This window comes from Cryptomeria japonica, chromosome 3, assembly GCF_030272615.1.
Source record: "Cryptomeria japonica chromosome 3, Sugi_1.0, whole genome shotgun sequence".
NCBI lineage: Eukaryota > Viridiplantae > Streptophyta > Pinopsida > Cupressales > Cupressaceae > Cryptomeria > Cryptomeria japonica.
Genome location: NC_081407.1, coordinates 801,678,133 through 801,701,242, shown reverse-complemented (window position 1 = coordinate 801,701,242; position 23,110 = coordinate 801,678,133). Strand labels below are relative to the sequence as shown.

The following is a 23,110-nucleotide window of genomic DNA, read 5'->3' as shown; positions in this document are numbered from 1 at the left end:
CCTCGATCCATGTTACGAGTGCAGCCCAGTCTTCATCTAGTGCATATGCTTGGTCCCTAAGCATCGAGTCTTCCTCTAGTACTTCATCTCTCCCAATTGTCCAACCCTCGCGAGTGGCGTATCCCAACATGTTTACTGCTATAGTGAGTCCTTTCCTCTCCTGGTAGATCTTAAGTTTAGAGCCATTCACTGGGTCTTGGATGGGCTTGTTGTCGAGTGTAGCAAGTTAAATGGCTCCATTTTGACCAACCTCCCTTACCTTATAGGGTGCCAAACAACGAACTTTAAAATTTCCTGATTTAATTTCGTTGCAACTATTATATTTCAAAACTGTCTCAACTGAAGTTCATTCTCCAAAGATGTTTGTCGTGCCATAACTTTCGTCGGCATTGTATGACCTCCATCGCCCATTGTGCCATCGCTGTATGCTCCTCCAACTTATTGAGGGTAAGGAGACGTTTCTTCAAGCTCTCTATATCTTTGAGGTAGTTTTTGACAGTGATGCGCAAACTCGACACTATGTAATCTGACGGAACCACTGCCACCTGCCCATACATTAGTTGAAATGAGGTATGTCCCATCATCACTTTGAACATTGTGCGATACGCCCATGGTATTGCCAAGAGTCTCCCTTCCTAGTCTTCTTCCTCCACATCATAGGACTTATAAATTACCGAGACCAGCACTTTGTTCATCAACTCCACGTGGCCATTGGCTCTCAAGTAGTATGGACTTAAAAGATTATGAAAGATCTTAAACTCCGTCATCATCAATCGGATGACATGGTTCACAAAAAGTACTCCTTTGTCACTTGTAATCTGGATTGGGATATCAAACCTTGTCACTATTTGTTCATAGATAAACTTCGCCCTATTGATAGTATAATTATCAGGGAGTGCTCTAGCCTCCGCCCACTTCGTGAGATACTTTGTTGCTACCACAATATATTTGCACCAATGTGTTTGACTAACCTATAGTGGTCCGATGAAATCAAGACCCCATCTCTCAAACAGTTCATGGGCCTGAGAAGGAAATAGTGGCATGAAATCTCATTTCAATGGTTTTCCCACTCTTTGGCATGTATTGGCCACCACAGTCCTGCAAAAAACACCTTGCATGCAGTGGCATCTAGTCCCATGTGGCCTCCTGCCAAACCTTCATGTGAGTCTTTCAGCACTCTGAGAATCTCCTCCTACATGACACATCTTCGTAGCACCTGGTCGGGACCCATCTTATATAGCAACCCATTAATAAATTGGAAGATCTTGCTCTTGAGGGCTAATTTTCTCCTTTCACTCGGCAACATTTCTCTTGGGAAGGTGGAAGTGGACAAGTACTCCCCAATGCTCTCGTACCATGGTGGGCAATAGAACAATTTGGAACAGATGAGCGTCCAGTAAGTCCTCATTCACCTTGACAGGTGGCTCTCTCAACTTGATGCGTGATAGTTGGTCAGTGATAACATGGCTCTTCCCTAGTCGCACAATAATGAACGCGAATTCTTGCAGTAGGAGCGACAATCTACTCACCCTCCCCTAGAAAACTGGCTTATTCACTAGATACATTAAGGCTAGGTGGTCCACATAGAACATGAAGGGTGTCGCTAGTAGGTAGTGGTGGAATTTCTGGACATACACCATGCCTAGTGCCTCTCTCTCAGTTGTACTGTAGTTCCTTTCGGCCTTGGAGTGTAGGCAACTGACAAAGAAAACTAGGTGGTCGAGTTCATGTACACCCACTTGCACCAATGTGGCCCCGATTGCATAGTTGGAGGCATCCACATGCACATGGAACTCCTTGTTCCAGTTCGGGTATGCCAAGATAGGTGCACTGACTAGTCTTGATTTCAGTTCACTAATTGTCTTTTTCTTGCTCATCTCCCCATGTGAACGGCTGTCCCTTCCATGTCAGCATATCTAGTGGGTATGAGATTTGAGCAAAGTTCTTAATGAAACTCTGATGCTTGAGAAATGATTTTACTCCAGTTACATTCTCTGGTGCCTCCATCTGCATGATGACCCCTACCCTGTCCAAGTCTGTCTTTAGTCCTTGCTTGCACACTATGTGGCTAAGCAATTTTCCTTGGGGAACCATAAATTTGCATTTTTTCAAGTTCAAAGCCAGCCTTGCCCTTCGACATCTCTCCATACATTCTTTCAATGTCATTAGGTGAATATCCTACCCACTGTATATGTGTTGAAAGGTGGTTGAGGTGTTGCACAAGCAGAACGACATTCTATTGTACATGTACAACCCGTCTTCCACCACGAAGGTAGTCTTCAACTTGTCCTCCTCAACGATACTTATTTGGTTGTACCCCAAGAACCCATTTATGAAGGAATATATTATGTGGCCTAGAACCTCCTCGAGTATGGTATCAGTGAATGGGATCAAGAAGGGGTCTTTAATTGTCACCACGTTAGGACACTTGAAGTCTACTCAGATCCTTATTTGATTTGCTTCCTTCTTGAGGGATATGACAATTGGCAAGATCCACTCACTAATTTCAACCTTCAAGATTATACCCGCCTCCAATATCTTTTCATCCTTGATTTTGATGTTAATCAGTACCGGAGTTATAAGTTATTGAATTAGATATTATTTCCTTATCCTAAGGTTTAATATTTAATTATTTAATTATTGATTAATTGTGTTGTGGGTGACTTAGGGCAAAGGATAAATATCTGCTACTAATATTATTATTTCCCATAGTCAGGTGGCGTTGAGAATGATTAAACATGTCATCTTTATATTGTTTTAATATTGCATGTTGTTCACCTAGCAAAAGTTTAAACTTTGCCTAGGGAGTTGGGAATAAGTGGACGCCTTTTTGAGGGGACATGTTTAATAAATTTCAAATGGGTTGGGCACCTTGGAGTATAATGAAGCGACATGTAATTTAGGCATATTTGTGTGCATTTGCATTTGAATTTGGTGGAACAAGAAGTTATAAATAAGAGCCTTGGGCTCTCATTTTGGTTATCTTGAAAAATTGCATCGTTATGCTGCAAGTTTGGCGATTGAACTTGAAGCTTCTAAGTGTGGCTCCCTAGTATTGTCAGTTTCATACTTGAGACATAGTACCTAGCTGAGTGGTGTATTCTTGGTGACATTTCAGTGTGTAATTTCAGTTTTTTCAGTGTGTGGAGTGTTTTCTAGTTGCTGGTCGCGGAGTTGCTGAAACCACTCTTTGCTCATACCTCTTGGCCAGGCGATTCTATCATTCTGGGTATTGGCTCCTTATTTTTCTATGTACCAGGCGATGGCATTTGTAAGTTTTCAGCACTAATCTCTGAGTATTCATTTTTATCTTGCAAATCGAACTTTCCAGCTTTGGCGTTTTTCTCTGTGTGGGCATTTGGTAGCGAGTTGAGTTGAATGGGATATTTGGAGGTCAGTTTGTTGGTTGTACTTGGGTCATTATTGATATATTTGCAGTTTGGGATTGGTTTGGAGTGATTTGGGTAGGTTGTTAGAGCGTTTTATGCATTTTAGAGTGTCTTGATGTTGCTGGTTGTGCATTTCCAGCTTGCTATCAAAAATTACAGATTTCCAGAAGTTAGAGTTTGGGTGTGCATTTAGTTGTGTGAGTAGATTAGTTGATTTGGGAGTGATTTGGAGTGATTTGGGTGAGTTTGGAGAGATATATGAGTATGTAATAGCTTCTTGAAGTTGCTGGTCTGCGTGTTATTGATCCTAAAATTTCATAATTTCTTGTTAAAGGGTCTTTTGGGGAGTTGGCACTTGCTTGGAAATATTTATCAGCTTGGACAGCATTACTTCTCTATTCAATCTCTCTATTTTCTATATTGTAAGGTTGAGTAGTAGTACTACTAACCATTTCTGATGTGTCGCTTGCCCACTGCATAAGTGGAAGAGGCTGGCTTAGCCGCCTTCTTGCTTTTTAATTCAGTTTATGTACTCAGTCTTCCCACTAAATAAGTGATCGAGTGATAAGTTTTATGCATTGTCCTCCCGCTGAAATATGCGCTAGAGTGATAGCTTAATGTAATGTCCTCCCACTGAAATACGCGGCAGAGTGATTGAGTTTTAGTTTCTTGTTATTTCCCTTAGCTGGTTTACCGCCAAGAGTTATGTTTCTATCCTGCTGGATAAGCAGAAGGGGTTGTCTTGCCACCCGTGCATTGTAATTTCAGTTTGGTTTATGGTGCTAATGATCCCCTCAGCACTGTATGCTCTCACCCTCCTAGGTTGGGCTCTCGGTGATCAGAAAGTGGAGGGTTGCTTTCAGTTGTATGGATTATTTCTCTAACCTTAACGGGTTATGGTGTTTGCTTTGTAATTCTTATTGCTAAAAACCAAAAAAAAATTAAGGGGAATATTACACTTCCATACGAGTTGTGCACTCGGTATGAGGGGGATTCTATGTACACACATCTCTGGTTGTATCCCCTTTAGATCCTTATAAGTCCACATGAAGGTGTCCTTGTATTCCATGAATATATTGAATGCAACCACCTTCAGTACGAGGTCCTAGTCGTCACCGAACAATATCACCTTTGGGTTGTCTTCATCACCAAGATTCACCTTCTTTAGACTTGGCTCTTCGTACTTTATGATCTTGTCTCCTTCAAAATGGTGTGTCAGAATGTCATCCACTCATGCCACTTCCTCCTTATACTCTTCATACTCAAGGGGAAAGGTAGCACTCTCTGTACCATTGTCAACTTCCTTGATCTCCCCGATCTGTAGCATGTTGCACTTAGGGTGGAAAATTTTGTAGTCCTCCATCTGCTAGTGAAATAATCCATATCCAGAGCTTGTTTCATCCTTTGAGCAGTCTTCTAGTTCAAGTACCCCTTCGCCATTAGGTTCCATTGCTCTCTGTCCTTCATCCATCCTACGATTTCCATCTTTAGACTCTCAGTTGGAGGATGCCAGTTCTTTGCTCACCGCCTAATTCCTAAGTTCGATGATGTACTTCCTCCCTTTACTCTCACTTGAGAGTGTTCCACTTCTAGTTACGATTCGCCTTGCATTGATCATCCAACCCCTCCTAAGGAGAGTGTCATATGCCTTCTTCTACAATGGGATAACTACAAAATCCAAGAAAAAGTAGTGTGCCAATTGTTACTTTCTATGTTTTTGTGCCATCAATGTCCCTAATGGCTTAATGCCATGTTGATTGGCACCCACCAAGTGGAAGGTTGGCGGCCATAGTGTTGGCTTATCTAGTCATTTCCATGTTTCCTCTGGCAATAGATTGACACCCAAGCCTCCATCGACGATGGTATTTGTCATCTTCCTCCCCTTTATCTCATCTCGACAACGATCGGCTTCCTCCCAATGCTCACTGTCAGCAACAAGGGATCAGTGGCCAAGTTACCTAATGGCTTCCCCATCAGTTCCTTATGTGGCTTGCATTGTTCTTGGGCAACTGTGCTGTCACCGACTATATTTGTGATTGCCATTTTCAATTGTGGCATAGTTTGTAGAACGTCGGTTACCCTTATGAGTATTGTGGTTTGTAGTATCTGTCTTACTATGTTCTTTTCAGAGTCTAACCAAAAAGCAGTACTAGAGACTTCGATCGAGGCTCTTCTTTCATCCACCATTGCTTGCTCCACGTCGTCTTTGGCTTGCCGAAGTCTTTCCTTCTTCGTGCGGGGATCTAGATATATTGCTTTCTTTGTTTGCAGCCTAGTGATCCCCAACACTTCTTCGTCTAGCTCTTCCACTGCCAGTATATTCACCCCTTTTTGTTTCGGGCAGTTGGCATCTTCACGGTTCCTGAGGTCCACACCACTTGCATAACATGCTTGTATTGTTTTGACCACTTCGGCAAGCAAAATGCCCTATTAATTGCATTTTTAGTGGTGGATCATTGGTCTACCATTCGCATCATATTGTATTCTAATTCTTGTGCCACTATTATTATTATTATTGTAGCGGTTATTGTTCCCTCGCTTGTTGTTATGGTATCCGCCAAGTGATACATTAGAATTGGCAGGTGGTTTTAGTGGTGTGGTCAGCGGGGTTGCTTGTTCCCCTTAGACAAAGAGCACTTATGTGCTTCTTGTCTTTAAGTTGTACAGGGATTCCTTGATGCAATGTACCAATACTTGACAAATGTCACAAAGTGGTTTCTTCGGACAAGTCGTTTTTATATGACCTACATTTTAGTCAGTGCACCACATTTCCTTGTTCTCCTTGGGACCTTCTTTCTTGGCCTTCAATTCCTTCATCATTTGTACCATATCTTGTCAAAGGGCTTCTACTGTTTGGACTCGATGTTACTGCTACCATCCTCTGTGCTTTCATCAACACTTGCTTTTTTCTTTCCCTATGATGTTTTACTTTCACTTTCAATATCCATCGCTTGATTATAGGCATTCTCTTACGAGGACGGGGATACTACTTTCATCTTCTTCCTTACGGAGGGAATCAATCCCTCAATGAACCATTGTTTCTTCAACCCATCGACTAGCTGATTTTCGATTTTGCTCAACAACTCCTTAAGCCTACAATTGTAAGCTCACATAATTTCATTTTTTCCTTGTTTGGTGTTATAAATTCGGCCACAATTTTGTTGTCAGAACCCTAAAGAGTTTAAATTCCTCTTGGAATGCCTTCTTCATTTTTTCCCAAGATTCTGTGTTCATCTTCCAAATCTATAAACTAGTTGATGGCTATTCCTCATAACATGGCAAGAAATGACCTTAGCCAATAATCCTTGTCAATTTGTCTTCTTGCCAACCATATAGTTTCACGACTTGCAATGTCTCAATGGATCCTCCAATCCATTCCTTGTCGACTTAGGGAGTTTCTACCTATCCACACTCAAACTTGCCGAGGGGGTCACCATTATTCTAGGTCGGTATGTACCGTGTGTAGCAAGCCTGACTAGACTTCTTCGCTCTCAACCACGTTCCGATGCTTCTCTTGCACTCTCGGCCACGTGCGAGCCCTCTACATGTCCATTGTTAGTGTCCTCTACACCTTGGCTACCTTGTTTCTAGACTCCCTCCTGCCTGGGATCTTTGGCTCAGGCCCCCCTATTCTCAGTCCCTCTGTTACAGATAGGTTCTCAATACGGTCCAAATTGTTTTCAATTATTTTCGCAACCTCTTTGCAAACTCTCTCGGAGTCATCATCCGACACTAATTGTACGGACTAGTTGTTTATTTGGTTCGCAAGATCTTCATCTACTTCATTAGGGAGTGGTAGGTTCTTGGTGACTTCTTCCCACTCACTCCACGTACAAGGTGTTGTGTCCCCTTCGCCGGACAATTGTCTCTCCTGACTACAGCTTTGGCTGACACTTCTACTCCTTGCTTGACTCTCTAATTCCTCGATGATTCTCCGTAAGCGCTGTCGTCGTTCACTTTTCTCTTTAAGACAGAGAGATCTCCTCACCGATCCCTCTCCCTCCTCTCGAGTATTTGCAATGCGTCTTCTTTCCTTATTTGGCTAAAGGGGCATTAATTGTTGGAGGTACGACGTCTACTTGTGTCACACTCTTCTTCCTCCCTCTAGTTCCTTTCCTTGTACTGTCATAATATTTGTTACCGATGCTGCTCTCGATCCCTTCCCTCCCAAAGATCTCGACGGTCAATGAAGTTTCATGCCACCAACCTTGGGAGTCTTTGGAGAAGGTGATCGATTGCATTGCTCACTACCAGGTCGTCACAGACAATGTTCTCAAGGACCTCTCGCCGAAGAGCCTCCCTTTTAACATACTGATTGACGAATACTTCACACAAGTATACCAAATCCTACATCAATCTGTCCTCAATTGTGTCTTGTTCTTCTTCAATAGTTTTTGATACTTTTTGGTTGAACAGCCGGCCCATTACATTGCCAAACTGCCACTCGCCATGTTGCCTCTCTGTGGCTTAGATCTCCAGGTTTGTATCAGCAATGGCACCAAAATGTTAACTCTCAAAGGGAACTAGTTTAGATTATGCAGAGTAAACAGTAAACAAAAATGACATCATACAATAAGGTAACATAACAATATCAACACGATAATATGGCTAGAAAGATATATCATTTATTGCTAGAATTTAATGTGTACAAGCATAACTAGTTTATGAGGAAACAATGAAGTACATATATAGTACTCGGGGGTTGGTTAAGATTACCAACCGTCGGGGACAGCCAACAACTACTCGGAAACAAATCTCATTACATAGTGTAATGTCCCTACTATTTAGAGATCATTAACCTACAAAACAGATTGTTAGAACATGACAAACCTATATGTATATATAAGTAATCTAAATTATAATCTAACTTCAATGCTTACATAACATAATCATAATTCCCATCTAGTAAAAAGGATACAATGGCATACGTAAGTATGTCCTTAGGCGGCCATGAGGCCCGCCTTCTTGGAACCCCTTGGTCCCAAGCCCTCCAGGAAATCGAAGATGAGTTTGAATCCTGTCTTGGCTGTAACCTCTTACACCCAAGCCCTCCAAGGAAGACCCTTGTCTATTCCTTGTCTTGGGTGATGCCTTCATCACCCAAGTCCTCAAAGGGGATCGGCCCAACCTTGAAGCCTGTCTTGGGTATAATCTCTTATACCCAAGCCAGCCAAGCAAGACCCTTGCCTTACCTTGTCTTGGGTGATGCCTCCATCATCCAAGTCCTCAAGGGGAATTGACCAGACCCTTCTCTTCTTGATTGAGTTTTAGTCAACCAAGCCATACATTTGCATAATAGTTTCAGTTCATAAATTATCCCTTGTGTTAACATGAATTCTTAATGTATTCTTAATTAACATAGATGTACATAATCTTCCATCTTTTACATGTGCACTACATTTCTTAAAATACCTTTGTATTCCTAATCTTTCTTAATATGCAAACTTATGTATACAACAATTAACAAATTATATCTTTTACCTATGTTTAGTGACTAGTGAATACTACACATTGATTAATATATGTACATTCACTAGACTACGATTAATATCCACATATTAATGAAGATTACACATTACCAATATGTATGAACATTACACATTAATTAATAATAATGAACATTACATTTATTAATTTATATCCCTACTATTCATTGATACGTATTCCTTAACCTACATTTATACATATCCATTAATATTTCAGATCATTCATTAATATCTGTATTAGACTATTCATTACTTTATTCATTAATATGTATACTAATTTACTATATCCATTTAATATATGTACTAAAATATGCAGTATTCATTAACATAAGTACTATCGTTTTCATTTTATATATCTATTAACATATATAATAACCTGTTCATACTACTTACCTGCAGTTTGCTGTCGTAGCTTTGGACCTTCTTCCTTGCCACGCAGCAGTCTTCCTATCCTCCGTGCCCCCTACCTTTTTCCTCCCTTGTTTGGTCTGTCCTAGTATGGGTTTATGCCCGTGGAGAGGGATAGGCGTGACCCTCCACGGGGCCCCTTCCATGGGAAGGGGTGTGACGGGGGGGTCCACGTGACCTTCCCTTAATCACCTATATCTACGTGCTTTTAAATATTTCATTGCTCATTTAATATATTAACCGATCTACATAATTTGCCAAATTAAAATAATTTATTCTATGTAAATAATATATTAATATTATTTAATGTTTTAATTCCTTCATTTTGCTAATTGTTTTACATTATTTTATTTCCATAATATAACATTGCCTGATTAATATATCCACGTAATTTTCCCAATTAAAATATAATAATTCATTCTGTGTAAATAATATATTAATATTATTTAATGTTTTAATTCCATAATATATTAATATATTACAATTGTCTTATATCATTTTACTTTCCTAATATATTAACATATTACATTATCTTAATACTTGTCTTTTAATTACATTCGCCATTTTGTCTCTTTTAGAGACTTCACAAAATTGAGGACTACTAGCGATGTAATGTCCAATCAATTGTTAATGTCAGTTAGTCCAAATGCTATTCTTGTTTGTTGGAGAAAATGCATATGATTACTTTGTACGTATTCTTTTTACCCATCCTTATCTTTTAAGGAATATTATTAGTTATAACTTTAAACAATAATATTTAATAAAGAAATAATATTCCTTCGTATATGTATAATGATCCCGGAGGGGACATGACAGTCTACCCTTCTCAAAATTGCTTGTCCTCAAGCAATTGGCAATTTTCTCGAATAGAGTTGTCTCCCAATATGAATCACAAACACGAAGTATACACACAAAAAAAACACAAAGCATACACATGGATAATTTCAAACACGAAGCATACACACATTGTCAGACTTTCTTACTGACGAGTGATTTATTTTTACCCTATAGGATGGCAGGATCATTGCTCTGATACCACTGTAATGTCCCTACTATTTAGAGATCATTAACCTACAAAACAGATTGTTAGAACATGACAAACCTATATGTATATATAAGTAATCTAAATTATAATCTAACGTCAATGCTTAATTAACATAATCATAATTTCCATCTAATAAAAAGGATACAATGCCATATGTAAGTATGTCCTTAGGCGGCCGTGAGGCCCGCCTTCTTGGAACCCCTTGGTCCCAAGTCCTCCAGAAAATCGAAGATGAGTTCGAATCCTGTCTTGGCTGTAACCTCTTACACCCAAGCCCTCCAAGGAAGACCCTTGTCTATTCCTTGTCTTGAGTGATGCCTTCATCACCCAAGTCCTCAAAGGGGATCAGCCCAACCTTGAGTCCTGTCTTGGGTATAATCTCTTATACCCAAGCCAGCCAAGCAAGACCCTTGCCTTACCTTGTCTTGGGTGATGCCTCCATCATCCAAGTCCTCAAGGGGAATTGACCAGACCCTTCTCTTCTTGATTGAGTTTTAGTCAACCAAGCCATACATTTGCATAATAGTTTCCGTTCATAAATTATCCCTTGTGTTAACATGAATTCTTAATGTATTCTTAATTAACATAGATATATATATAATCTTCCATCTTTTACATATGCATTACATTTCTTAAAATACCTTTGTATTCCTAATCTTTCTTAATATGCAAACTTATGTATACAACAATTAACAAATTATATCTTTTACCTATGTTTAGTGACTAGTGAATACTACACATTGATTAATATATGTACATTCACTAGACTACGATTAATATCCACATATTAATGAACATTACACATTACCAATATGTATGAACATTACACATTAATTAATATTAATGAACATTATATTTATTAATTTATATCCCTACTGTTCATTGATACGTATTCCTTAACCTACGTTTATACATATCCATTAATATTTCACATCATTCATTAATATCTGTATTAGACTGTTCATTACTGTATTCATTAATATGTATACTAATTTACTATATCCATTTAATATATGTACTAAAATATTCAGTATTCATTAACATAAGTACTATCGTTTTCATTTTATATATCTATTTACATATATAATAACCTGTTCATACTACTTACTTGCAGTTTGCTGTCGTAGCTTCAGACCTTCTTCCTTGCCACGCAGCAGTCTTCTTATGCTCCGTGCCCCCTACCTTTTTCCTCCCTTGTTTGGTCTGTCCTAGTATGGGTTTATACCCGTGGAGAGGGATAGGCGTGACCCTCCACGGGGCCCCTTCCATGGGAAGGGGTGTGACGGGGGGGTCCACATGACTTCCCTTAATCACCTATATCTACGTGCTTTTAAATATTTCATTGCTCATTTAATATATTAACCGATCTACATAATTTTCCAAATTAAAATAATTTATTCTATGTAAATAATATATTAATATTATTTAATGTTTTAATTCCTTCATTTTGCTAATTGTTTTACATTATTTTATTTCCATAATATAACATTGCCTGATTAATATATCCACGTAATTTTCCCAATTAAAATATAATAATTTATTCTGTGTAAATAATATATTAATATTATTTAATGTTTTAATTCCATGATATATTAATATATTGCAATTGTCTTATATCATTTTACTTTCCTAATATATTAATATATTACATTATCTTAATACTTGTCTTTTAATTACATTCGCCATTTTGTCTCTTTTAGAGACTTCACAAAATTGAGGACTACTAGCGATGTAATGTCCAATCAATTGTTAATGTCAGTTAGTCCAAATGCTATTCTTGTTTGTTGGAGAAAATGCATATGATTACTTTGTACGTATTCTTTTTACCCATCCTTATCTTTTGAGGAATATTATTAGTTATAACTTTAAAAAATAATATTTAATAAAGAAATAACTTTCAAATATTCCTTCGTTGGTAATTATTATATAAACTCATTTAGGGTCTCCCTCTCTTTCTCTCTGTATATGTATAACGATCCCGGAGGGGACATGACACATAGCCAGCTATAACATTATTACTTAACAAAACATTATTTATTAACTATGGCAAAACTGTTGACTACATTCATCACATTACAATCCTTAATTTGGTAAAAGGCAGCTTTGAAGCATATGTTTGTTAGTGAGTGGACTTCCTCATCCTATTCTACAACCACTACAGGGATTGATGTGTCAAATTGCATTATTGATGAACCAAGCTTTTGTGTACCTATTGTAGAGATTGTGAAGGTAAAATTTAATTCTAAATTATGTTTTAATTTTTATTCATATTTTTCTTTTATTTGCTGATTTTCGTTCACACTTAAGTTGATGTTTCACAATAATTACAGTTCATTGAGCCCTTAGTAGTTCTCCTACGAGTTGCTAATGGGAGGAAGCTCGCAATGGGCTACATATACGAGGGCATGAATAGGGCCAAGGAGGCCATTAGATCCATCTATGAGGGAGTTGAGGGTAAGTATCATCCCATTTGGGAGATCATTGATGGGAGATGGCACCTCCAACTTCATAGGCCCCTCCTCAATCTGACATTCCAATACCACCTTATTTCAAGGCAGATGAGGAGGTTCGAAATGGGCTCTACTTAGTGATAGAGCAGATGTCACCTAGTTTTACTAGACAGACAGTCCATGAGCTACATACCTTTACTCATGCACAAGGAGAGCTCTTTTGTCATCTAATGTGCAAAAAAAGTCGGATAACATTGCAGCCAAATAAAAATATATTTAAGGGCATAATTTAAGTTTAAAAATGTAATAAAACTTTCCTCTTTTTATATTATTGGATAATGAGATTAATTTTATTTTCTTTTTCTCATCTCATATAGATGGTAGGAAACATTCGGTGCTAATGCACCAAATATTCAGAGGATTGCCATTCACATATTGAGCCAACCATGCAGTGCTTTGGGTAGTGAGTGCAATTGGAGTATGTTTGAGCACACACACTCCAAAAAGCACAATAGACTGTCAATGGAGAGGTTGAATGATCTAGTCTATGTTCATTACAACCTTCGTGTTAGCCATACACAAATTTTGGGCATTGACTCCAACCCCATAACGCTAGAGGAGGTCGATCCACAAACTGGGCGCATCACTGAGGCTAAGGATCCTATCTTTTGTGATGAGGACCTTGATTGGGTTAAACAGGTAGATAGAGAGGTTGAGGTTGTAGCCATGGCAAAGGAGGATAGAGCATGAGTAGACACAGGCACAACTGATATTGGTGTGGGTGGCAATTGAGTCATAGGCAGAGATTATGGTTGTTGCATCATCCAGGACCTACCTTAGACGCCTTCCCAGGAAGGATGCAGGCAACTCTGGGCCATAGACTTCTAGTTATTTTTTTGATATTTATTTGGAACTTTGATGTCATGGATTTTGTATTCCATGAGTTTTGTATACATTTGACAATATTTATATATCCAAGTGTGCCATTTCCTTCAACTACAATTTGCGTTTATACTTATGTGATAGATGTATACTTGTGTATGTGATCAAATTAGATTGTATTTGATGATGTTATTGTGCCTTTAAGGTTTATTTGATAAAGGGTGCATGAAACAAGTTTTAAATCCTTAAAAATCTCTAGATTTCTTGGGTTTTTCATTTTGCCAAGTTTTACTGCTAAGTCCCGAGTCTGAGTCAAAGTTATGCGTATAGAGTCCAAGTCTCCTAACTATGATATAGATTTCTTGGGTTTTTTATTTTGCCAAGTCTTTGCCGAGTTTTAGTGCTGAGTCTCGAGTCTGAGTCTAAATTATGCGTATAGAGTCCAAGTCTCCTAACTATAATATATATATATATATATATATATATATATCATAGGCAGAGATTATGGTTGTTGCATCATCCAGGACCTACCTTAGACGCCTTCCCAGGAAGGATGCAGGCAACTCTAAGCCATAGACTTCTAGTTATTTTTTTGATATTTGTTTGGAACTTTGATGTCATGGATTTTGTATTCCATGAGTTTTGTATACATTTGACAATATATATATATATATATATATATATATATATATATATATATATATATATATATATATAGAGAGAGAGAGAGAGAGAGAGAGAGAGAGAGAGAGAGAGATTTACATTTTTTTGTACAAATGATGCTAAACCCCCAAAAAAATTTAGTTGAACCCGTATACCGAACCCCTAAACCTCGAACTCGAACCAGTACCAAAACTAGCAACTTAGCAATTTCTTATTGTATTGCAAAATACAAATTAAAATGAAAACACATTCAACATGTAAATAACAAAATAATGATAGCAAGAAATTAACTTTCACAACTAACAAGAGAGATAAGCCAATGTATTAAATGTGTCGATCCAGAAACAAAATCATGCACTACATTTACTAGTATGCTAAAAGATTATATTAATATTAGTAGCATAGAACTGCACTCAAAACAGCCTAAAGAACATGTCTTTCTTATACTTCTAGAGTTGTAGAGAATTTTTTTTAGAGCTAAACCACTCAGAGATTTTCTGGAATTTACACAAACTTGTCCACAAAGTTATGGACTTGGGATGCTTGAAAGGTTTTCACAGTGTTACCAAGTTTTTATAAAAAATTTAATGGTAAGTTTATATGGTATTGAGCAATTGTTTCCAAAACAATATTAGTTCTTGTAATTAGACGATGTGATTTTTCACTAGCCTAAATATAATTGGAGCAATGTAAAATCCATCTAAGAAAAAGTATATAGAATAGTATGAGCCAAAGATAACATATGAGCCTTGAATAGCACAAATATGACAATAGCATTGTAATAAGCACAAAATAATATAAATGTACCAACTTTCTCCAAAAAGAATTTTTTTGTCTTAGCAATTTTATTCGTTTGATGATTATTGCTGCAATAGATTAATTGCACTGATATTATTGTGCCATGCCACTTAAATTCTTAATTTCTTATGCCATCTTGTGCACATAAACTTAACAAGACATTAAAGGGCCAGTCATTTGGAAATAAAACTGCTGCATACCTGGATGGATCTTCCACCATCAAGGCACCCAACTGGAAGCATGTTAAAAGCCGTTGTAGTTAAGCCACACCTGCATTGTCGCTAAAAAGATTACAGTTATGTTTTGAGACATCAATCACAGAAACATAATGCAACAAAGAGATTGATAATCAGGAAGCAATTACCAGCCCGCAATGACAAGAGGATGGATTAAAACTGTCGCCGAATGCATGGCACTGCAGATGTAAATGAAAGAGCAATTCAGAATAGGTGGTTGTGATTGGAAATTTTCAACTCTGGAGAATGTAATCACAACTATGGTTTAAAATGTTTGACTATATTAGGGCTAAGTTCTTTGATCTTGATAGGTTTTACTGCCTTGAGTTTTAGAAGACTGCAAATCAACATGATTCATCAAAAGGTGCTATCTTGATGAAGATATAAGGCAAAAAAGTGAAAAAAAAAGATCTAAAATGTCAGTTTGAACTTGTATACCTATGAAGCAAAAATTTTATGTTGTAATATTTATATGGAATTAATATTAAGTTGTTTGTTGTTTTATAAAAATATTGACATGTATCACAGAATACTACATTTAGATGTGCATTCCTCATTCATTGTAAGTGGCTCTTTTTAAATCTCCATCAAGATCTCTTAATTCATCACATTTTGATGAGAAGGATGATAACATTGGTTGGACCCCAGTTACTGATAGAAAGATGCACCAAAAAATTAAATCTGTAGGCCATATGGTACTTCAGTCTCATTGCCAAAATGGGGTAGTTTAGGTTCTAGCTTGAGTTGGATTGTCTTAAGCCTGCTTCACCCTGGTGTGGGTTGGTAAAGCAGGTGTATGTTTATCTCCTTTATTGTCTGTTCTGTGTTGGGGCCCTACAATTCAACCAAAAAATAAATTGTGATTTTAAAACCAAATCATCCTGTGGAAGATCTCATTAGATTACTGGCACCAAAGTGAATGAGAACTTCAGTGAGATACGATTTCACCCAAGAGGTGTCATTCATTTTTTATGCGATCAATCTCAATTGCCATAATTAGCAGAATCAGAATCAGTAAAGCATCTCAAAAAAATACAATAAGATGGAAGCTAACTAGGCATCAACGGTGACTAGAATGCACAACATCATATTAAACATAAAATAAAAAATACTAGAGGGTTCAATAATTAGCGAAAAAATCTTACTTGTAACCTAATGTAGCCCTGCTGATAAGGCCGAGAAGTAATGATCCCTGAAATAAAAGACTGGGCACTTGAATCAAGTCTCCTGTAGCATCCGGATTTATTGAAAGCAAGAGACCAATACCAAACATAGCGAATGACAGAGCACCACCTGCCAATGGACCTGCTACAGACACATCTAGTTGCGTTGTTTTGTCTGGAAGGACTGACTTAAACTGCAAAAGAAACATCACAAAATAACAAATATTACAAAGAAAAAGATGCTCATAAGTATTAGGAAGACTATCTTTTGAGTATGGATAGACACTAGACATTAAATAGATTGCAGTCAGTAATCATTAAGCTATCAGGCATTTTGTTTTCACTATAACATTATGATCAAAACAAGAGGCAATATAGAAATTTACATTGATGCAACAGTTTAGATTCTCTCTCCAGTGTTATCATAAAAGTATCTCTGCAAATACTTCTACCTTTCATAACACTCTTCCGATGTAAAGAATAAAAAAACTCATAATAACCAGACAACATGGGACTAAATTCTAATCAATGGCAAGGAAAGATTCATTGCAATTGTATTCTTGCTCACTGTTAAATAACTTTAGCAAAATTATTAATCAAAAAAAAAAACTTTAATAAAATCACATAAGAAACTCTAACAGAACAAAGACACTGCCAAAAACCAAAAACATAATTGACGAACCATTTTATAAAAAATATTCAATAATATAGAAGATTTTATCCGTGTTTACATTACCAATATTCTTTTTCCAGATACTGTAGCCTGTAGGTATAACCCACGTTAGCTTTGGCAAATAATATCAGCCATGAATTTAGTTTTCAAGATTATAAGTTAAAACTAGCAACTGCAGGTATTTCAAGTGCTTTAAAACAAGCATGCCACTTTAGACAATGGAAGAAAGAAGGATATCTTTGGTGTTAAATAATGGCATATGGATGCAGTACTTACCACTGACAAATCACAAAACATGAATTTCAGCATAGGTCATAATAGCATTTTGACATGGGTGAGAATACCAGATATATGTAAGACGTCAATATCAATGTTCCCTTTAATTCTTGCATTTTCAAATTTTCATCCCAAAGACACAAGAATGATCCCTCTGGTAGCAATAGATTGCAAATGACCATTAATGTATTTTTATCTGTCTCTACAATGTTTTTCATTGTATTCTGATTTAGGATATAGGTTTGAACTGCTCTTCTGCAATGCCCTTGTGACTTTTCTGTTGAAATAATACATAAACTTTTTAGTCTTGCCAACTGTTGTGTATCTATGCATTTAAAAAAAAAAAAAATTCCATTCTTAAAAAAAGATTTAGTATATTATAAGATAGGTATTTTCTAGCGTTTCTAAGGATGAACAGCTTCAATTCATATACTGATAGAAAACATCACAATTTATTTCTAATCTAAATTCACCTTAAAGGAGAACCACAAAAGATGCAAACCACTTTTCATGAGAACCCCTCACCTCAGCTTTAGGATATTTGAGGCTTTACAAAATGGAGCCAGTTTTGTTTGCTTAAGTTAAAAGCAAGTGTTCACATCAAAATGTGGGGCCGTTTCCTCTTAAGGCATAGGATCAGATGCTAGGTTTCTTGGGAAAGGCTTTCCTGGTAACCTTGTTGTAAGATTGATGTAAACATTTGTCCTTTGAAGTAATATTCGATGCTTTTCTCCAAAAGATAAAAAACAAAAAGGATGAACCACACAAAATCTCTTACAAGAGAAGTTACAGATCATTTTTAAAGCCTAAAATGAGATCAGGACATCCAGCAGGCATTCAAGGCCAGGCAGGCCCATAGGATGTCAATTGGGGCCAATACTTTTCTCCAAAGACAATCATGAGATGCCAAACTATAGCCAAAGTTGGCTTCCCTTTACATTCTGTTAGTTGGCTTAGGACAGAACATGGAAAATGGCAAACTATAAGTAAGGTTGCTACACAGTACAAAATGTTAGTTGTCTTTAGCCACAAACATGGAAAAGGCCTACAAAAGCTAGCGAGGGCAACCATTTTATCATGTACTCAAAAAATTATCTTAATCTGCTACTTTACTGAATTTCATCCTTCAAAGGATTTGAGGAAAAAACATCAGCCACAATTATCCCACTTTCAATAGCACCCCCTTATGATATCTTAGTACTTATACAAGAGTGTCAAATTTCAAGCCAAACCTTGGTCTTTTTGTTAAAAGCATGAGTCGTGTTCAAAGCATGGTTTGTATCTTTTCTTGAATATATCTTGGCAAAATTATCAATCAATGTTCTTACTTGCATCTTCGTGTACTGTTACATTTCCTATATCCCTGTACTGTTATGCACTGAATGTACACACAACCCTCAGGGGCAAAACAACCCAAATCAGTAACGTGGAAGTTAAGTTTACAAGATCTAATGGGAGGGATCCATTTGAGATTTCCCCTTGATGAAAGATTGGATTGAACTCCAACAGCCCATGAGTGGGTAGAGGTGAAGGGGCATCATTTGGAGGGGTATTTTATTATAGTTAATAAATTATATAGTATATAATAATAACTAATAATAAATATTTTATATAGGGGTTCACCCCGCAGCGTGACAGTAATGTCACGAGCCCCAGAATGGGGAGGTCCTTTGTTCGACTCACATTGCTTGCAGGATGAATGGTTGACCAAGGTCCGACCGTTGGGGGTTCCCGTACAGTTTGCGTGGCAATGTCGTGCAAGGGGATGTTCGTACCCCATCCGGTTGCTGACGAGGCTGTTGCTGCTGGTCTGTGTGGCGATATCGTCCGTGGGGGGTGTTCAGACCCCTTCTGCTTGCTAGCGAGGCTGCGTGTTGCTGGCAGTGTGAGGTGTTATGAAGGTGTTGCCCCGTTGATGGATTCGGGATTGTCGAGGTGTTCATACCTCAACTCGTTCGCAATGCCTGGCTGTCCCCTGTGCAACACGTGTTGGACTGATAAGGTGGTACCGTGGAGAGATAAGGAGGTGCGACAGGAGGTGAAGAAAGAATGGAGAGATAAGTTGAGAATAAATCGATAAGGAGGGATGATTCGAGAGATAAGGTGAGAGCGGAGTAGGACAAAATGATAGGACTAATGCATGGATGTGTTTATACCTCAGATATGAATTCGGGGATGAGGCCCCCCGGTTTGTGGCCTCACCTAGCGATTGGACCAGGCTAAAAATCCATGTCACCGAGCAAAAAATAAATAAATATTTTATATAATCATAAATTATTATTAAATTATTTTTTACTTCCAAGTTAAAATTAGAGAATTTATTTATTTATTTTAAAACTAAGAGTTGGACTGAATAAAATATAGAGTAAAGGTAGACGAGTGGCCATGTTATACATAGCATAGGTATGAAGGTGAGGGTTACACAATCGAAGTGGAATTTTGACATTCTCTTCTTTTTTTTCTTCTTTGTTTTCACATCACCACTTCCTAGGAAATAGGAGGATTCAGAAACTTGCTGACATTTATGAAAAGACAATCTACAGAGCTTAAATATGATTTTTAAAAATGAAGAAAGAAAATTTACAAACCTTAATTGTGATTTTAAAATGGAACCTTTTATAAAGGGGGATGGGGTCCCTAAGCTGTCTCAGGGATAACAAGGCATCCTTGGATGCCCCTTGCAAAAGGCGTTGTTCACAAGGACATCCCTTGAACTGCAGAGCTGTCCAGCAATGGCCACCCTATAGGTAGTGCTCGTAGGGATGGCAATGGGCCATTTCATGCCCATCCTGCCATCCCCAAGATGTCCCTGTTCCCAATTTGGGTTGAAAAACCCTAAGGACTCATCCCCAAGGAACACTGTGTTATAGGGATTATATGAAGTTATTATGAACTTTATACAGCAAAGCTAAAAGGTTCTGAGCTGCAATTTACAAAAGGAAACAAGGTAACATCCTTAAAATCTACACAGAAAGACAAATTAGTAATTGCTAATATTTGTTTTTTAATCACAATGATTTAATAAAAATGTCCCTCTGTTTCTAGCCAGATATTTGGCAAAAATATAGACAAAGAAATATACATCATACTAACATCTCTTATAGTTTTTTATTGACTTTTACTTAGGATGTTTGTCCCAGTTCTGTTATTTAACTTATCGCCAGACAAATATTTTGGAAGAAGAATCTCTCCTAGAGAGTGACATCTGTAATAGTAATACCATACCTGGGTAATTGCACCAAAACTCCCAAGAGTGATGTTCGGGATGAAATAAGGAATCCCCAGTTTCACTTTCTTCGGCAGTGCAGCCAGAAAATGCCCAACTTCCTAGTAAGATGAGTAAAATCCATATATCAAGTAAGTATGCAATAATATATTTAAAGCAATAAGTCAATTTTTATTTGCACTCAAAAGATCAAAACTAATTTTACAAACCAAAACAACTGCAACATTCAGTATACATGATGCCTTTGATTTACATATACAAGTCAAGCCATCACAATTGGACCATTGTGACTAATAGATAACATAGAAACAATAATGTATATGATTATGGCTTCAACCCTATAAATTATCAAATAGAGAAGGACATTGTAATTTTCATTTCCCTCTGTTACAAATTCCTGGCTATTGTAAGACAAATCCTAATTGAGAATAAAATTGATTTTTTTCTAACCAGGTATCATTGATAGGGCAAATCCTTTTCACATGCTGCATGGGTCACATACCTCTCTGTTCTCACATGCTTTAACATCCCTTTCACATGCCGATGAGTATATTGGAGGGATGGACTTCTTCCATATATCAACAGATATATCAAAAGGGCAAGCATACCAAGGGGTTTCATATATTGATATGGTAGTAAAAAGAAAAGAAAACCTATTGGAGTGATAAAGAACCAATCCATCTCCATTTGATAGAAAAAGTCATTAGGTGTTGTGAATTGTATTGTCTCCCAGCATTATTAGTGGAAATTGACTCGAATGTGTGTGTAAACTCTCTAATCATGTCCACATTATACACCAATGGCATGTTATCTTTGCAAATTAATCTCAATAGCAAACAAGAAGCAGAGATAATATCAAAATGTTAAGATCAGTACAAGACTTTCTTAATACAGTTTTGCAATCAATACAAGATGTTGCATCAAGAAATCAATAGGTTGTGAGATCAAGTACAAGATTAGATCAAGATTAGACATCCAATGCTGCAACAACAGAAAAAGATGTCAACAGTGATGTTCCTTCACAAAAGGCTAGTAAAGACAAAAAGTCCTTGAAGAAAAGTAATAAGCCCCCTATCATGTCATAGAACAATGTTGCTGAGAAGAAAAATGTTCCTTCTTCAAGCAGTACAACTTAGTCCTTGAAAAGTGTCCAGCTCCCTCCTATGTCACAAAACAATGTAGTTGGTTTTAAGTCAAAAAGTGTATCGTCAAAACGCATCATGGATACAATACCTACAAATCCTCCTATTGTTGAATCTACACTTGTTGTATGACTCTAGAAAACAATTAAACCCAATGAAAACAGTGTTGGTCTAGTGTATAAAAGTGTTGTGATTTTTAATCTACCAAAATATTCCAAACCTATCAAATATTGACAAGTTCCAAGTCAACCAAAATCAAGTTGCACTAAAACCCATCAAATCCAAACATGTTGTCATTGTGGACATTAAGGTTATACCTCTAGTGATTGTTTTCATCTACCTCCCTTATCTATCATGTGATCAACAAATTCTGTAAAACAATGTTATGTCAAAACTCTACCTATAAAATCAACGAGGCATATGCATTTGAGATAGATAAATCACTCCAGATGGCAAACTAAGGCTCACCTTATGTCAAAATCCTATACGAGAGTCCAATCCACTATTTTGGGAGATGTCTTGTCTACTACTGGTGTGGATGTTGTTTATTTAATTGATAATGAGCTTTGGTTTTCGTTTTTTTTAGGGATTTGCTAGTTCTTTGTGTGTAGGTATCTCGGTTTATTTTTATTTTATTTATTATTATTAATTATTATTTATTATGTTTTTCTATGTATTTATTGTTCTATTTATTTATTTTTACTTTTACTTTTTATTTATTTATATATTTTTTAGCACTTTCATTCATATATTTAGTGTTTATTTATTTATATTTGTGTTTCTTCTTTTTAGGAGTTGGGCTAGTAGTTTTTTTTTGTTTTTTTTTTAATTCTTATCCTCGATCTGCGTGTTGTCTTTCTACCCCTTCCCTCTCTCATCTCTTTTTATTCAGTCTAGATCTGCAACTTGCCATTTTTCATCTCCTTTGAACTCTTTATCATCCTGATGATGAATCACGGAGTGTGATTCGAAACGTTGAAGTTAAAAATTTTGACACACAATCTAATCCAGAAGCTCTAAAATAATTATAATATGGATTGAGGAAATCTGATAGCATTAATTATAGATATTGTTGAGCAATGGTTGAAAGCTGGTTGAGCTTGACTACTCATGATACAAATGTTGTTGCCAATCCAATTGACCATCAGCTTAGCATTGTGTTGTCTTCATTTTTTAATTTCAAAAATATGAGGACAACTTTTATGAATTTTTTAAGTTTTTATTTCTCTAAGGCACATTTTTCAAGGCCAAATTTTGTCTTGATTAACGTCTA

General features: G+C 37.0%; 1 protein-coding gene across 3 annotated transcripts in view; it reads right to left on the bottom strand.

The window, feature by feature from the left end:
- Positions 1 to 23,110, bottom strand: part of LOC131036825 (probable zinc metalloprotease EGY1, chloroplastic) — a 179,358-nt gene that overhangs the window by 80,611 nt on the left and 75,637 nt on the right. The window contains exons 4-7 of one of the 3 annotated variants that reach the window (XM_057968815.2): positions 20,695 to 20,796; positions 16,503 to 16,714; positions 15,486 to 15,536; positions 15,322 to 15,391 (exon numbers count right to left, since the gene is read on the bottom strand). In XM_057968815.2, the coding sequence (XP_057824798.2) occupies positions 15,322 to 15,391; positions 15,486 to 15,536; positions 16,503 to 16,714; positions 20,695 to 20,796 (435 nt within the window). The remainder of the gene's footprint in view (positions 1 to 15,321; positions 15,392 to 15,485; positions 15,537 to 16,502; positions 16,715 to 20,694; positions 20,797 to 23,110) is intronic. The other 2 variants (XM_057968817.2, XM_057968816.2) reach the window with 2 other exon arrangements.